The sequence below is a fragment of the Rhinolophus sinicus genome, linkage group LG10 (assembly GCF_036562045.2).
Source record: "Rhinolophus sinicus isolate RSC01 linkage group LG10, ASM3656204v1, whole genome shotgun sequence".
NCBI classification, from domain to species: domain Eukaryota; kingdom Metazoa; phylum Chordata; class Mammalia; order Chiroptera; family Rhinolophidae; genus Rhinolophus; species Rhinolophus sinicus.
The window spans coordinates 79590229-79608424 of record NC_133759.1 but is presented as its reverse complement, the minus strand read 5'-3'; the positions used below and the strand labels follow the sequence as shown (position 1 = coordinate 79608424).

Genomic DNA, 18196 nt, shown 5'->3' with positions numbered 1-18196 from the left:
GACATAATGTGGGGACACGGGATGTAGAAATGATGGGAATGGAAGCCAGAAGGGCCATCTTAAGGGACTGACAAAAAGCGATGGGTATGGAATGGAGCATGGGAGTAGGGAGATGTGGGTGGGTGCACGCCCTGGGGTGGGCAGTGCAGAAATTCACTCACCTCCGGAGACCCTCCTAAGGAATGCTGATTCAACAAGTCTGGGGAGTGAGCCAGGAGCCCCCATTCTGAGGAGCCCCTTCCTGCCCGCACTGAGGTGATTCTGACTTAGGTGGCTCGGACAGCCTTCCTTTTGAGAATGCCTTAGTGCTGGTAGGCTTCTTGGCCTTGTATCCTCAGTTCTCTCAGCTGTCTCTCACCAGCGTGGGCCTGAAAGCTTGTTTCAGTCCTGCATTAAGATGTGGACAGCCACATCCCGGGCTGGGCTGAACCAGGGACGGCGGGGCTGTCGCGCGGGCGGCACAGCAGCGTGCGGCCGCCAGGGGTCGCCAGAGCCCTCGGCTCGTGTGCTCGGGCTCCTCCGCCCGACGCCGCCGCGCCCGAGCTAGCCAGAGAGCGAGCGGAGCCAGAGAGCTGCGGACTCACAAAGCGGCCGGACGCGCGGCGGCGGGTGGCAGGAGCGCAGGGGAGCGAGCGGCCCTTCAGCCTTCCCTGCGACCGCGCCACAGGAGCTCGAGCAACTCGGACGCGGGGACCTGGGCCGGCCCCCAAGGTATGTGTCCGCGGAACCCCGTGCGCCCCAACTTGGCGTACTTGGTACCTCCCCGCGACCACCGGGGGGCTGGCACGGTCAGGGGCCTGGGGGTATCTTCACGCGCCCTTCTTGCCCAAGCGGCAGGGTGGGCTAGGAGAGACCACCCCCCAGCTGCGGGTACGCCCCCACTCCCCCGCCCCATTCTGCCTGAGCCTGGACTGCTGCTTGGAGCCCTGTGCCCCCCCTCCCTGCCTCAGTGCTGTGGGCATAGTCTATGGGAGTGCGGCTTGCGAATCGAGGGCTCCCCGTTATTGGGGAGGGGTACTGAAGCCCCCGAGCTGAGAGTAGCGGTCTCTGGGGCACCCAGAAAATATGTGACAGGGGTCCTCTATAGTTTGATAGCAGCCCCTAATTTGTGACGCAGCCTCTTCATTTGTAACTGAGCCTCCGGCCCCTCCCCCCGACACCCCATTCGTGAGAGGTATCCCTAGGTCTCTAGATCCGCGACAGGGGCCCCAGGTGTGCGAGGGATGATCCTGTCCCCGCTGTGAGATCCCCCGCCCCTATAGCTGGGGCCGGTGGCGGAGGCGCTCAGACCTCGGTGCCAGGCGAGGGGCTCGTCGCCCTGCCCTCCCAGCTCACCGCCCTGCGTGCCCCCTGCCCCGCAGATGCCAGCGATCGCGGTGCTCGCGGCGGCCGCCGCAGCGTGGTGCTTCCTCCAGGTGGAGAGCCGGCACCTGGATGCGCTCGCCGGAGGCGCGGGCCCCAACAACGGCAATTTCCTAGACAATGACCAGTGGCTGAGCACCGTCTCCCAGTACGACCGGGACAAATACTGGAACCGCTTTCGAGATGTGAGTACTGCCTCCGCCCGACCCTGCGGGCAGGGGAGCCTCTCTGAGAGGAGGCGTCCGAAGAGGGTGGGTAGGGGACTGGTGCAGACCTCCCACGGCAGCTTGTTGGTCCCGAGTTCCTGGGCTGCGTCTTGCCTGAGAAGAACTTTAAAGAGAACTTCAAAGGCTTGATGCTGTTTGCCTGTTACCTGTGGTGTAGGTGTGTGTATCTGTAGGACTGAGGGAGGTGACCGTACTAAACATGCTATGAAACAGCGAGCAGCGGCTGAGAGAGAGGCTCCTGAAGCTTCTGAGTTCTAATGGGTATGGTTGTCTTTGCCAAGCGCCCTAGAGAACCTCCCTGGGGCAGCAGTGATTTGGACCATCTCCAGGGTGTGCCAGAAGACTTTGCTGCAGAGGTTAGGTTTGGGGGTGAGCCTAGCTCATGTATTAGGGAGCCAGTTGTTCCAGGAGGTTCAGAGGGTCCTAGCAATGTGCCCGATGAAATGTTGGGAGAAGGGGAGTATGGTGGTTTTGACCCTTGGCGTCTTTAGGGGAAGGGGCAGAGGGCAGGAGCCTCATGGAGGTGGTTCCCTACCGTGGAGCCTGGGTGGCAGAGGACTGCTCCTCTTGGGGAGCCCTGGGAGGAGAGAGAGCTATTCCCGGGCACCCAGAGGCACATCTGCTGCCTGTTTCTGCCCCAAGGCTGGCTGCTGCTCCCCAGGTATGCTCCAGATGATTTGGGGCAAGAAGCACCCAGTACGGTCTTCCAGCAGATGGCATCCCCTCTGTGCAGTGGGAGCTGCTGCCAGGTCTTTTATAGGCTGCCCCAGGTGGCTGTGGCCGGGCACTGAGGGAAGGAGGAAAGAAGTTTTATGATACTTAACATGAGGAATTCCTGCCCTTGAGAGAGACCCATATCCTGGAGCCCCCATTCTTGTTGCAGGGCATCGGGTTCTTGGAGGTGGGAGATGTGTGGGTCACCTCCTCCACTAGATTCCTCTCAGACCTGTTCGGGGTACCCCCAGCACTTGCAGGGGGAGCATCTGAGGAGGCCAATGAATCCAGATGTTTTCTGGTACTTTCTAAAGAGCATCTATCTCTCCAGGTCCCACTGCAGAGAAGCAGGTGCACCCATAGCCGTGAGTGGGGGCTTATGTCTCTCTCTTCCTTCTCTGTTCCTTTCCCCTCTGGCTCTAGTTGACTGGGGGCTGCTTCTCTTTGAAAGGGAATTTCAAATGCTTTCAATAACTCTCCACAGCTACTTGGGGTCTTAATATTGTAGTAGATATTCTCCCTGACTCCCCTCATGAGATCCCTGCCACCCCCCCATCACTCCCCATCCGTGATCTGCCCTGTTAACTGTCTTCAATCACCTTTCTGACCAACTCTGAGGGGCCTGCACTGACTGTGGCTGAAAAAGATGCCCCAAATTGCCCAACATATACCCAAAAGAAGCGTCCACTCATAGACTCACATCGAGTAGAAATCATTTTCCTTGTTTTGTTTCTTTTACCATTATGTTTTAGATAGAGTTGAGGAACAGGGCAGATGTTGAACTCTGCTAGAGAAGGGAGAATTGAGCCAGGTATAGAGGAGAAGGGGCCCCTTTGTGGGGGGCTCGGTTCCTGCAACAGCTGGGCCACATGGAGAGCAGGTGTGGTCTTTGAGGTGTGGAAAGGTTTACTGTGCTTTCTTGGGCCTGTTTAAGGTTTTCTAGTCTCAGTGTACCATAAGCATGCCATTATTCTTATTTCCCATTCAACTTTCAATTTTTAAAAAGGGGACTTTTCTTCATTTCTCATCTTTCTTGCAAATGACATTTTTTTTATCCTTGCATCAGTATTTTCCAAACTTGCCTGATGCTGAAGCTCACCTGGGATGCTTGTTAAATCACAGTACCCAGCCTCCTCCCTGGAGATTCTGGTTCCACATTTCTGAGACGAGCGCTGGAAATCCATATTGTAAACCAACATTCTAGGTAATTCTTATGATATTAAGGAAATACTGCCTTGAATGTTGTAAAAATGTCCAAAGCATAACAAAAAGAGTGTTCAATGTGCTACTTTTTAGTTTCTGGAACAATTTGAGGTATGAAGCTAATTTTTAGAGTATATGTTCTTTTAACATGAGAATTTAATCCATCATGCCACTGAAACCATCCTAAAATGTTTAAAAAATCTCCAACATCTTTAATCATCAACCATTTTATATGCTTCATGGGGTCTTCTCTTGCTGGGGGTGGTGGCTCAGACATAATTTAATGACATTAACCTCTTCAAGGGTGCTGTGAAACTCTAGATAATCTTTTAAGGCAAGTCCAAGTGTCTTTAGTTGGGTCATTCACTTGGAATGACCACAAAGCTGCAGTCCCGTGGGGCCAGGGAGTAAAAGGGTGCTTCCTAGAGATGCCACCTGATGAGTGGACAATGGACAAGGCCCCAGGCCTTGCTCGAGGGTGACAAAACTCAGCTTCTCTGCTATTGTTTCAGTTGTTTTGTTGAAGCCACTGGTGACTTTGGAAGCCCACCATGAGACTATTGTTATGACACTTGTCCGTTTTTGAACATCATTATGAAAGAAAACTTCTTGCCTTTCCCCCGACTTGTCACTTTTTGTACTTGGAGGAGAGAGATTTAGAAGTGATTTTTGAATTTGTGAAACTGAAAGCTAAGGGCTCCTTTTAGAGAGTTGATGATACCCATTGGTGTTGTTACTGGGCTAACCGAAATAGAAATGACGGTGGGCTGTGTGTGCTGTGCTCCTCTGCCTGCGGGGTGTGCTGTGACATTGCCAGAGATGACCCGATGGCCTACTCATCACTTTGAAGTGGTCCTATTGCTCAAATAATCACGGTCTGTTTTCTAGAAGTAAAAATTTCAGAACTACGCCATGTCTTGTTACCTGGAGTGATGGATGCAAGAGAAACGTTACATTCAGATGTTCTTGCTCCTTGCGTGTATTGGTGGTATGTTAGTTTGGTCATCATTTCTTTCCTTTTTGATTAATATAATTTATTTTCCAATCACAGAGTTCATCATTCTTTTTATAAAAGACACTAGCAATTGGGATGTTCGGGCCGGATGGAAACCCAGACTTTTGCACGAATACAGTGTTAAGGAGAAGAAGACGGACTGCTGTTTGTATTAAGTCGTGCAATAATTTCCCACTTCAAACTCTCCTGCCTTTAACTTCTCCGTGATTTGAGGTTGAAGGGTCAAAGTGCCACAGCCATTCTCTTGATTTTTTTTCTGAATCTTTCTTGGCTCTCCATAACCGTTCTTGTAAGGGAAATTTCCTCTGTTCCTTCTTACATTCATTTGTACATTCATTCATTCCAACAAATATTTGTCTGTCTACCATGTGCTAGAGTGGTTGGCTCTCAGGGTGAGCAAGGTAAATAATAATGATTTCTTTACTCTGGTAACCTCTTGTCTACTGGATGAAATCCTTTAACTTATGTTGTCACGCATTTCTTTCTTACCGTTTTCTTTTCTTAAATAAGCTTTTGTTTTAAAAAATTAAAACGTTGCAGAAATAGTTAATACCTAACATTAATGAAGCATTTTGTGTGCCAGATATGGTTTAACGTACTTTACATATATTATCTCATTTAATTCGTAACAATCCTAGGAGACAAATTCCATTATTACCCCCAGTTTACCGGGGGGTGAAGGCTCAGGCCCGGAGCTGTAGAGCCGGGTTGTGGAGGAGGCTGGCCTGGGATGAGGCAGTCTGATTTTAGCCTCTCACTGTGCCAGCAGCCAGGCAGGAGTGGAGGAGTGGATTTTGGGTGTGAGCCTCCACTGATGTAACGTTGCAAGTCTTTCCTGCTTTATGTCTGGAGGCAGTCAGTGAAGAACCTTTGGTTGAGACAAAGTGGAATGGGAAGCCAGGTGGACACAGTTTACTGTAGGGGTCACATCAGGGATTCTCTCCTGCTAAAATGAGCTTCTGATTTGATTAAAATAATATTGTTGCTTACACCAAACATGGCATTTTCTTTCTTTTGCACACACGATACTAGCCCTGACATTTAATTCCAGGATAATTACCTTTAGCAGGCCCGAAGAATCAGAAATGTTGCCTTGGCTGGCATTTATCTTCCTCCAGAGTGACCCAAGTTTGTAATTCTAATGAGACACAAGGCCCAGCCCGCAGTCTTTTTCCTTCTGGCACACACTCGGTGGGATTTGGGGGTCTCTGTACAAGAACTGGGGTGTCGGTGAGCATCTGATCTGCTCATTTGATCTTACCAGCTCAGCCATAATGAGTTTCAAGGGCAAGTGGGGCTTATTGACAGAACAGTGGCTGGTGCAGATGGTGGCGTTGGTGACAAGAGAGGTGGCATGGCTTCGTGGATCAGTCATTAATCTGTCACCACAGAAAGTCGGTTTGTAATAGAGAGTAGCAGAAAATCATTTTGATTAAATATCTTCAAGGATACTGAAATGAGTTTGTGATCCTGACTCTTTTTAATGAACCCACTCTCTTAAATCCCCTGTATGAGATGACCACTGATAGAAGTAATTATTTCACAGGAACCATTATAAAGGGACACTTTGAAAGTTGATAGACCTAAGACCATTTTTGTGTTCTCTGTCCTTACCTTGCATTTGTCCTTCCCAGAGAAAACCTAGTTCTCGCCTGGCAAGGGTGTCAGAGCTTCTCATCTCAGGTGATCTTCCCAGGGGGTATTGCCCTGCTCCGGGCCCTCCCCCAACCCTGCTCCCACGCTATTTCAGGGGAACTGGACTGCTGGGAGGATAAACACTCTCCTATATACCGATGAGATTACTTTCAAAAGCAAGAAGTGGTCCCAAATGGATCTCTGGACCTATAATACTCCCCGCGTGGAGTGGGACCTAATTATTAGCTCAATTATTTTATCTTTCTAGGGGAGAGAAAGTCATGTTAGTAATCAGATATTTTATAATAAGCAATTTCTCCTTCATTTACTCAATATCATTTATTTCAAACCAAACATGCTCAAAGCCCATGGGGCTGACTCATGTCACAGCGCAGAGCCCACTCTTAGCCTGAGTTACCATCCCAGTCCTGCCAAGTATAAGCCTGGGTCTTGGCTAGAGCGTCGGTTTCCTCGTCTGTAAAACTGGAGTGATCCCATCTGCTTTGTGGGGTTTCGAGGAGGACCGAGCGAGCTCATGGCACAAAGTAGATGCCCATGGTCTTTCAGCGGCTGGTGTACCTATTATTCTGATTCGCCTGCTGAGGGTCACTTCTCTTAACTTCTGCTCTGTGAGCAGGAGTGAGTTGTTGGCGCACAGCTATGGATGTTGCTTTCTGCCTCATGTCTTAGAGAAATGTTGGGGCAATTTGTTCCGTTATCCTTGAGCCTGTCTTCACTCCATCCCTTGCCAGTCGGGAAGGCCGTGTGAGGTTCCATATGGTCCAGTCTCTGTTGTTTTCCAGGCGCAGCTCCTGGCACAGGAGTCCTTCCCTTCGTATTTCACATCATCACTGGACCGCTCCTGAAACTGGCAACTCTCATCCTGATAGATCTGAGAGGAGGTCTGTGCCCAGCTGTGCCTGAAATCCTAGTTATGGGAAGAGCTCCCCAGGGAGCCCTGTTCTGCCCACTCAGCTCTAATTGGTTTCACTTTGCCTGTTAAGCTCTGATCCAGTAGCCTCCAGCCCATGTCAAAAGGTAAAAACTTCATCTTGTTCTGCAGAGTGGTCCCCGGGCTGGCTTTGGGGTGGCGAGGGTTCTGCCTCACTGTCCGTGGGGAAGCTCCTGCCGGGTCTAGCAAATGCTTCTTGTTGGCTTTAGAATCAATAGAAAAATACAAGTAGGATTGGCCAGGCCTTTGGTCCTTCTATCAGAGTTCCAACTCGCCAGTACCAGATCATTACAAGCCTTCAGAGCACCTATAACTCACTACAGCCGAAGCAGGTTAGGTGTGGTTCAGGAAAACCCAAACAATAACAAACAGTTAACGCAGGTCATGATGATTTGTTGGGGCAAAAATGTTCTCCAAATGCCAGGTATGTGCCAGGCCTTTGCTAGGTGGTGGATGAAGAAGACAGATGAGGTCAGTACCCTCCTGGAGTTTACGGTCTAGCACGGCAGACAGAAAAACCGTCACAAATAATCATTTGGGTACAGTTGAGGAAGTGCTAACAAGGTACAGATACAAGTGCTCAGAGAATGTGTTATGGGAGGGGAAGGGGCTAATGAATTTTTCTGGTCTGGGAAGGGCTCCCTGGGAAAGGCATTGGATGCCCGGAGCGAACCAGGTGAGGCGAGGAGGTGCTTGTGGCCCAGGCAGCGCGTGCAAGTGCAGGTCCAAAGGTCCTGAAGTGGGAAAGACCTCGCTGTGTTCCTGTCAGATGTGTTTGTCCCAGCATGCCCTTAGGTAACAAACTCTCTCCCTGTTGATTTAAAAAGCATGCTTTGCACATTTTCAATTTAACACACATTTTGGGGGCAGGGGAATGAGTCACCTGTGACAAGTGAGGTACACAGATGGGGCACGTACTGGGAGGGATGGCCTGTTTGTGGTTTCCCCTCTGTGCCTCTGCGCTATCTCCACAGCCATCTCTGTTGTGTAAATATCCCTCGCCCCACCTCCCCCTTTCGAACAATACTTCCTACTCCTAGTGTCTGTGACCTACAAGTTCTCCTTCTCTCCGTGGTGAAGCATCCTGGGCTGTGGAGCTCCTACAAGTCCCATGCTGCTTAGAAATGAGGGTACCATGGGGTTCCTTGGATGGAGTGATGACCTGTGAAGTTTCTTTCAAAAACGAGATTGGTATATACGGGCTGCTCCTTGTTCTCCTCCCCCGTCCCTCCCCTGCCACCAGTGCTGAGAACCAACCGGGTGCCAGGCTTGGAAGCTAAAGATGAAAACTAAGATTTCTACCCACGGGGGTCACAGTTTGGGGGAGAAACACGAGCATTCAGTTCCTCCAGCACGTGCATCAGAGTGCGGAATCGTTTGTGGCATTTCTAGCCCCTGGGTCTGGATCCTCCCAACTTTACTGGGACAGGAATCAGGATAATGGTTTCTTTTTGGGGAAGAGGAGAGGTGCATCCACACACTAGAGATGTGAATTATTGGACATTTTCCTGGAGGCAAAACACTAATGTCCAAATTAGTTGGATTTGGGTGCTTTTCTTAGGATTCTATGCAAATATATGTCCCTCAGGAGATGCTCCGTCTCCCTTGATCCTTTAAAATAACTTCTTTGGCGCAGCAGGGAAGGGAGGAAGGAAGGACATATTATGCAACTAGTTGTGATAACCTGCAAACTCTTCCTGTGTGACCTGCGACCCGTCACACAGCAGAGGGCACCGTCAACCATTCCCTGGTGTAATGACGTGGTGGGTGAGCAGGCATTTATGCAGAGTCTGTCGGGGCCTGTGGCTGGAGCAGGGAAGCAGAACTGCCTGCAGGTGTGCCAGGCAATCTTCGCACAGGCAAAACACGGAGAAAACAAATCTCTTCCAAACAGCAGAAGCCTCTACTTTTCTATGTCCGCTCTGCCCATGCTGTTCCACCATGTAGATGGAATCACTCTGAGTTCTGAGAGAGGCCAGGTTAAGTTGAGGTGACCCTGACCAAAGGCCATGGCCAAGGTCAAAAGGGAAGATGCCCAGAGCAAGGTGCTAGAACAGTGGTTCTTGGACTCACACCTTTATAAGCTTGGAAAAAAATCCCTGGTAGGGCTTGTTTAAAATGTGGATCTCAGCCTGCGGGTACCGGGCATGGGCCTCAGGAAGTCAGGGTGACACCCAGGGACCTGCAGTTTAAATAAGTCAAGGTGATCCCGGTGCAGGTAGTTCTCAGACTGTGTTTTTCAGAAAAATCCTGGAGAATTATTGTTCATCCCAAATAGTCAACATCACTAGCGCTAATGAATAATAACATTTTAGACAAAATGAGTACTTTGTCTTGTAGTAAATTATCACGAGTGCACTGTTGCCCACTATGCCAACAGGGCTACCACTGATGTCAACAGAAAGTAGGTTCTTGGTTTCCAGTGTAGTTGTCTGCGTAGGTCTCAGCCAGATCCTGAGGTGCTCCTTGGGGAGAAGGAGATCTGACTCTTACCTGGCTCCTAGGGCATTAGGGGCGCTTGTGCACGTGAGCTCAGTGGAATTGATGTGGGACCTTCTACCTGACAAAGTCCCAAGAGACCATCTCAGCAAATCTTCCCGTCTCCAGACGGGCCTGAACCCAGCCAGTTCGGGGCTGACTTCTCTAGCAGAATGGGTGTTTTGTGCACAGATGAACTGAAGGAAATTGACTCCGGCATTGGCTTCAGTTTATAGAGAAGTGGGTATTGAAGCTGAAGAGGAGCTCAGAGTGTGTACTGGATGAGTGGGAGGTAACAGAGAGTGTCTGCTTTCAGAGGAGGTCTTCCCCGGGGCGTGGCATGCAGAGCCTGGCAGCCGCGAGCACAGCGGTCTGAGTGCTATGGGCGGGACAGTGACACTCCCTGCAGTTCTCTGTTTGGAATATGAAATCCCTTTGCTTGGTGGGGGAGATCACGTTGGAAAGATCAGAAGACACCAAAAACAAAGACGCACCAAAGTTTAGAAAATTTAGGAGGCTCAGCAAGACATGGAAGTATTTCTTGTTTCAAAGCCATTCGGTTGCCCACTGAACAATCTCTCAAACTTGTTTAGCCCACGTTGCTGAACTTCCTCTAATGAATGGTAACCAACATGGAGAAAACCACTGCCAAGAGGGAGAGAGAAAATAGTTAAGTGTATGGAACAGACTAGTGTGGCTATTTGGGGTCTTTCCATAGCTCATTGTTGAGCGACAGTTGGGTATTTTCCAGGTCTTTCTATGCTCATTGGACATGCCAATTCCTTTGTGACTTTGGTGGGCTTGGTGTTCACCACTTTTATTCAGCCAAGGTATCACTTCGCATCCGAGCCAGCTAGCCTTGCTGTGACTTTGGACCTGGTCTGTAACCTGTGAACAGCCATCTTGTATGAGGCCTATGTTATCCTTCAGTGAGTGAGAGAACAAAAATGCTGTCCAAGGTAAAGATAAAATAATGCTGTTTTTACTGGTGTTAGATAAATGGTGTGATTTTTATGTGACAGGGTTGGTGGTTTAAATTGTTTTCCTGTCTCAGAAAGACCTTTGTATGTGTGTTCTAAAAAAGCCTTTTCTGTCCATAGCCATCCTGCACCTAGGCCCTTACCTTTCTAGTGTCCAGATCCTGGTACACAGATGCGGTGATTCTGTTTGTTCGTGTGTTTGCACATTGATATTGCAGGTATTTATTGGCCAGGCTGTGTAGCAGGCTCTGTGCAGGCCACTTTGGAGGCAGCAGGGAGCAAAACGAACCTGATGCCTGTCCTCTGGAGTCCACTGGCTTCTCGTCTGAGACAGAGTGAGAAGAACGGGTGCTTGGCGGTCAGGGACCTGTTGGGGGTTACTCGGCAGAGAAAAAGGCCTGGTCTGCAAAGGAACCAGCGCAGTCCTTGCAAGCTGGATGCCCGAGGCACTGTAACCTTTGCCATGTCTCTGTGGGAAAGCAGCATAAGCATTGACTCTGAATCTGTCTGGGGGACAAGCCACTTCAGCTTACCTCAACTCTTACTGACGTACGTGGGTGGCCTCTGCTATTATGACCAAGTTTAGGGACCCAGACCCTGCCAATGCCAGAGTGCTGGTCTGTGCAATTGAGACAGGACTTGGTGTGCATGCATGATTCGGTGGGGTGAATTTAGCCTCGTCAGGGCTCTAGGTCAAGGCTTGTCGCATGTGGATAGAGAGTCACAGCTGCCTTGGGTTGGTAGTAAGTGTGTTCTATTGGAGTAGAACCTCGTGGAGCAGAGGGAGGCATCGTAAATGCAGCGCAAGGCACACATTCACAAGTGGGGACACCCGTACAACCGGTAACCAGATCAAGACACAGTGTTATCTGCACTGGAGAAGTCCGTCCTGTGCTCTTGCAGTCACTACCTGTCCCCTCCCAGGTAACCTACCCCTGACGCCCAGCACTATAGATGACGTTTGCTTGCTTTCATACTTTTATAATGGAATCATAAGGATTTTTTTTGGTCTGGCTTCTTTTGCTCATCATCAACTTTGTGACATGAGTACACTGTGTGTGGCTGTAGTTTGTTCATTCCCAGTGCTGTGTGAATATTCCTCCCTGTATTTACCTGTGCTGTTGTTGAAGTGCGTTTGGGTAGTTTCCAGGTTTTGGCTATTACGTAATTGCACTTTCTTGGGCCTGTCATTTGGTGACCCTACGTATGCATTTTTCCTCAGAACATCCCTACGTGTAGAATCTATTGGTTGTAACGTAGGTGAATGTTCAGCTTTTAGAGATGCGACTAGTTTTCCCATGTGGTTGTGTCAGTTACTCTCTCACCAGTAGTGTATGAAAGTTCCCTGGGAACAACGTTTTTATTTTACTGATTGAGAAGAAAAAAAGCCCTACAGTCTAACTTGTACATTCAATTCAACAAAATCTATTGAGTGTCTATTGCATATCAGGCAGTTGCCTACTCTTGTGGAGCCTGTGTTCTAGTCTGGGGAGAAAAACAATACGGAGATTAAGATACAACTGTTGGCTGTTCTATAGACAAAAGTATACTAGAGTAATTCAATCAGGGGAAAGGATATTCTCTTCAATAAATGGTGTTGGGAAAATTGGATATTCACATACAAAAGGATGAAATTGGGCCCTGTCTCACACTACTCACAAAAATTAACTTGAAATGGATTAAGCACTTAAATGTAAGACTTGAAACCATAAAACTCATAGAAGAAAATATATGGAAAAAGCTCCTTGATGTCGGTTTTGGCAATGGTTTTTTAGATATGACACTAGAAACACAAGCAACAAAAGCAAAAATAAACAAGTGGGGCTACATCAAATTAAAAATTTTCTGCACAGCAAAGGAAACCATCAACAGAATGAAAAGGCAATCTACTGAATGGGAGAAATTATTGGCAAACCATATATCTGTTAAGGAATTACTGTCCCTTATGTAAACAACTCATACAACTTAACAGCAAACAAAAACAAAAACAAAACAAATAACCTGATTGAAAAATGGGCAAAGGACCTAGATGGACATTTTTCTTAAAAAGATATACAAATGGCCAACAGGTACATGAAAAGATGCTCAACATCACTAATCATCAGGGAAATACACATCAAAATCATGAGATATCACCTGCCACTTGTAAGAATAGCTGATCTCAAAAAGACAGGAGATAAATGCTGGCAAGGAGAAAAGGGAACCCTTGTGCATTGTTGGTGGGAATGTAAATTGGTGCAGCCACTGTGGAAAATAGTATGGAGATTTCTCAAAAAATTAAAAATCAAACTACCATATGATCTAGTAATCCCACGTCTGGGTATTTATCCAAAGGAAATGTTCACTATCTCAAAGAGGTATCTACACCCCACGTTTCTTACAGCATTATTCATGATACCAAGACATAGAAACAACCTAAATGTTTTTTGACAGATGAATGGATAAATAAAATGCAGTATTATTCGGCCATAAAAAAGAAGGAAACCCTGCCATATGTAATAACATGGGTGGACCTTGAGGGCATTATGCTAAATGAAATAAGTCAGACAGAGAAAGACAAATACTATATAATCTCAAGTACATAGGGAATGTAAAAAAGCTGAATTCATAGAAACAGAGAGTAGATTGGTGTTTGCCAGGGGGATGTGAGGGTGGTTTTGGGGGAATCAGGATATGCTGATCAAAGGAGACAAATTCCCAGTTGTAAGATGAATCAATTCTGGGGATCTAATGTATAGCATGGTGACAATATTGTATTTTAAACTTGAAAGTTGCTAAGAAACTAAATCTTAAGTGTTCTTGCCCTAACAACAGAAACAGCATGGTAATAATGTGTGGTGAAGGAGGCGTTAACCTTATCTCGGTCATCATTTCTCAATATAGATGTGCATTGAACCATCACATTGTATATGTTAAACGTACATAAAATATTATATGTCAATGATATCTCTAGAAAGCTGGGGGAAAAAACAGGATAAAGGGAATATGGAGGGGATGTATTTATGCCCTAGCTATGGGTTTATCATATTCTTGTGACTTTAAATTGTTTTTTTCCCCAATTTAAAGAAATAGACAATTTAAAAGGGGAATTTAGAAGATACAGAAAAAAAGAAATAAATCACTTCCTTTCCATATGCAGTCATGGTTAATACTTTTTTGGGAGGTCTGTTTGCTTCCAGAAGACTTTTTAATGCCAAAGTTTTTATTTCCATGGTTGACATCCTGCTGTTGATATGATTTGATGTTCTCTCTTTCTTTTTTCATTTAATGACAGAGCATAAACATTTTAGTATAGTAAGCTGTTTTTCTTTGTAAATGACATTTTAATGGTGTACATTAGTCCAGTGAATGTATATACTACAATATACCAAACTAAAATGTCTTTCAGTAAACAATTGGGTGTTTCCATTTTTTCCTTATTCTAAATAATTGCATGATGAATATTTTGGGCACATGAGTCTTCTGCAGTTAGAATTATTTCCTTACGATCTATTCCCAGAAGTAGAACTACATGGTGTACTGGCTTGTGCATTTTAAAGACCATTGATGTGTGTTACCATGTTGTATTGACTCTCCCGCAGCGTTGTAGGATGTATGTGTACTGCACCCTCACCAGCATTGGCTGTTAGTGACTTTTGGGTAAAGAAGAGGGATGGGATAGAAACCCGGCCTGCCAAGTCACGTGCGGTTACTGAATCAGCACAGAGAACACGATGGGTGCAGGGGTCCTGACCAGGCAGAGTATTTCTCTGATCCCTCTTGCTTTTGTCAGGGAAATGGGCATGAGAGACCCGCCACTCAGCCAGAGTTAGGGAGCAGGGGCCGCTGCCCTTTCTCACATTTGTACCTGCCCTCATGAATGCTCTGCAGAGTCTGTTCTCTGAAGAGCCCTTTGAACTCGTTGTGCAGATACTAATGAATCCCAGGCTCATTCATAATTAGGAGCAGGAGCAGATGCTCCAAGCCAGATTTCAAGTCAAATTGCTGCTGACGGTTCCCCTGCTACTGGAGAGTGTATAGATTCTTTAATGCCCTGTGGTGGAGGGGGGAGAGGAGATCATTAAACACCAGTTCCACGGCGGGAAAGTGGTTTCTCCTGTTGAATACAGACAAGGCCCGGGCCCACATCTCAGCCTTCATTTGTGTTCAAGACATCTGCCTGACTTTCACTGCCCCACATTTCCTCCCACTGCCCTCACCGCAGGCCTCTGTGATGCGCTCACCTCAGCGTAGGCAGGGAGGAGGGTTTCCCCTGGCTGCTGTTGCAGCATTTTGAACAAGATGGAAAACACAGCAGTTCTCTGGGTCTGGCGGCTCTTTGGGAGCTCTCTGCAGGTCTAGAGCAGTGAATCCCAATGGGGTAAGGCTTTGCCCCTCAGGGGACACTGGCAATGTCTAGAGATATTTTTGGTTGCCACATGGGGGAGTGTGGGTAGGGGTGCTGCTGGCATCTAGTGAGTAGCGGTCAGGGGAGGCTGCTAAACACCCTACTATGCACAGGACAGCCCCCCCCCCCCCTTCCTCGAATGTACATAGTGCCAATGCTGAGAAATGCTGGCCGAGAGACATGGTTGCTTCTTTTATGATTTTTATTCTTTCAGTGCAAGGTGCACTCCAGGTGGGTAAAATGGAGCGTGAGGGGGCATGTGACGAGCCATTCTTTCTGTCGTTCCTTTCATAAATCAATGTGCCAGGTACTGTCCTAGGCTCCTAGGCTCTGGGACACCGCCGTAAACAAAACAGATGAAATTCTGTGCCCTCCTGAAGCTCACATGCTAGGGCACAAGCTCCTCTTGTCCCAGATACTTGATTTTTCCAGAGCCAAGAGAACGCAGGATCAATCAAATAAATGTATGGTTTTCTGTATCCCCAGGAAACCGGATGCATTATTGCAGCCAATCAGTTATAATAAAAACCATATAATTTTTATGATTTTTGCCAAGACAAACAGCCACAGGGAGTTTTCGTGTGAGATGTTGTGTATTTACCTGCGAGTCCCAGTAAATTGGTTACACTGTGACTCAGAGAGGCTGTTTGATTTTGCTTCCCTGAGGAGTGGGAAAATGCAGCATAAAAATAGTTCTGTTCCCAAAAGAACTGACAGTCTCCAGACGGATGGGCTGGTTACTCTCCCTTGACTCTTGTTTCCCCACACATCTCAGGTAGGAGCCATTATTTCCCATACGGTGAGCCTCGTTCATGACTCACTTCTTCCTCATATACTGCACGGCAAATTTGAATGACCCACTCCTCTGAATTCTGTAGCAGTGCCGGCCAGTGCCACGCAGCTCTGTGCTGGGGAGCGGATGCCTCACTCTTCCTTGGGAAGGGAAAAGGGACACAGCCCAAAAGGAAGTCAGCGAGTCTACTCAGCCCCTCAGAGGGTGTTTGGTCAAGCCATGACTTCCGGTTTGAATAGCCACTGAGTTCACATGGTAGTGGAGATGGAAAGAGTAACGTCTGTCACCTATATGGATGTTTCTAGCTTCTGTTCATGGATGTGAAGCCCTAGTTAGTTTGATTACGGGGTGTACCGTGCACCCTTGGGCATGTCCACCATGTCCCCTTCCTCCCTAATGACCACCCTTCTTTTTCTCCTTTGTTCTGCACCCTCCTCAAGTTCCTTCCCTGCGTGACCTCCTGTCTCTGCCCTGTGTGGCATCTCTCCTGGGAGGGTTGGATGTCTTAGGCGTGGGCAGGAGTGTGGTCATGAGGTCTTTTTGGTGTGGTCCGAAAGACCCTTCCCACTCTGAAGACAACTTTCCGCCAACACAGCTCCTGTGTAATGCTAAGCTAAAGGTGTACCTTTCTCTTTTCCAGTCTTGAGTTACTTCAAAAGGCCCACTGAGTTCTTGGGGGTTCAAAAGCCCGCTGAGTTCTTCAGGGGTGTGGAGGAAAGGGAAGAAACCCCACACGCATCGCCACACCTCTGCTCACCTTTCCACAACTCTGAGGACCCTTCCTTTGTGTGTTTCTGTAGAACTGGGGCAATGACTAGCTGTCTAACACCCAAAGGAATCTTCTGCAGTCATTTTTTAGATCTTTTCTTCAGTCAGTTTTTAAACCTCACTTTTCTCGACCCTCTTCCCCCCTACACAGAGTTAGTATTTATGTGAGATGTTTTCATAGCCCCTGCATAAAACTGGCCTGCAGAGGAGCTGAGCCTCTGCAGAGGTAACAGAGATGTTGCTACCTAGGTAGGAAGCTCAGTTTGTGTCATACTGACGAGGGGAGCAGGGAAGAATCACATTCCTCCCATTATTTTGGTCACGGAAAATGTGAGTTTCAGAAAGACTAAGTCACCTTAATTATTATTATACCTGTGTGCTGTGTGTGGGGCCAGGCCCAGAAGTGTGGACGTTCAAGGCTAAATCTTGGTCCTAAGGAGCCGACACTCTCCTTGGATAAACAGGTAGTAGACAGTTGTAACATGGTGATGTGAGGTAATGCAGGGGAGCACAGGACGTTTTGGGAGCCCCAGAGAGGATCATGCGATCCCCTTGGAGAGGTCAGGGAGGTTTGCAGGGAGGATGTCTGCTCTGGCCTGTGCCGTGCCTTTTGGGGAGGGCTGTTGTGAGCAGAGAAGTTTCTGCAGGAGAATCTGTTGCCCAAATAAATACCTGGGTCCCACACAGCCAAGGCTTTGTTTAAGGTCCCATTCACAGATGCACAGTTTTTCCTTCTTTCAAAGCATATTAGGGAAGACCCAATTCATAAGCCACAACTTCTGTTCTCAAAAGCTCTGTTCTCCTCAGACTTTTGGTCCCCACATTGCTCGGGAGTCTCTTATAGGGCAACCCCATAAAACTCTTCTTCTCTTCCTTCGCCTTCTCCCAGCAATTCCTCATGTAGCTTGACTTCCTTTCTCCTGGCCAAAGACCTCCCACTTCCTTCTGGCTTCTTCGGGGCTTTCCTGCCCTCCTGACTTCTAGGCTGGAAAAAGACAAACTTGTTCTTGAAAGGGCAGGGGTTGGGTAACATGGAGTGAGAGGTTGGGGAACCTTTACATGTTAATGACTCTCCTCCCTGTCATACCTTGGTCCACCCTTTAGCTATTCAGGGCACACCCCTCCCGCTGGTGGTAGTTGAGCTCTACTCCACTTCTCTTGGGCACACTCTTCAGATCTCCAGTTCGCTGCTGTCTCCCTGTAGGGTGTACTCTCTTTGTGCAGAGAAAAACAACTGTATCTCTCAAAGAAGCAGGAAGGCCGCATAAGTACACAGGCCGTGTACTGTGTTTGGTAGGTTGATTAGAACTGATGGTCTTGAGGCAGTATTGATTGTCTTTGAGAATTATTTCAGAAATACGTGTGTGTGTGTGTGTGTGTGAGAACAGCTGCAGCTTTCTGGGACCAGTCATGAACATATGTCGTTGTTTACCAAACATGCATGGGCAACCAGCTTATTGAGGAGTTTCAACTTGGGAAATAAACATAAGTCAATTTTGTGTATTTTTAATTGCTGCTTTCCTTTAATAACATTTTGGGTAGATTCCATAGTTTTTCATCATTTTTAGCTTGAAAGCCATGTCCAGTTGAGTTTAAAACTTCTATCTTGTATCCGATTTGGAGTTTTCTCCTCCTTGCCTGCGTCGTCTGGACTTGTGTCTTGAGGAGGGGTGTGGTGCTGA

The 18196-nt window shown here is 47.7% G+C and overlaps 1 protein-coding gene across 1 annotated transcript in view; it reads left to right on the top strand.

The window, feature by feature from the left end:
• Window positions 1–539: 539 nt before the first annotated feature.
• The window catches only part of SPOCK1 (SPARC (osteonectin), cwcv and kazal like domains proteoglycan 1), a 474104-nt gene continuing 456447 nt past the window's right edge, over window positions 540–18196 (top strand). Inside the window, exons 1-2 of the mRNA XM_019740366.2 lie at window positions 540–711; window positions 1362–1547. Coding sequence (XP_019595925.2) covers window positions 1362–1547 — 186 coding nt within the window. The 5' untranslated portion in view covers window positions 540–711. The remainder of the gene's footprint in view (window positions 712–1361; window positions 1548–18196) is intronic.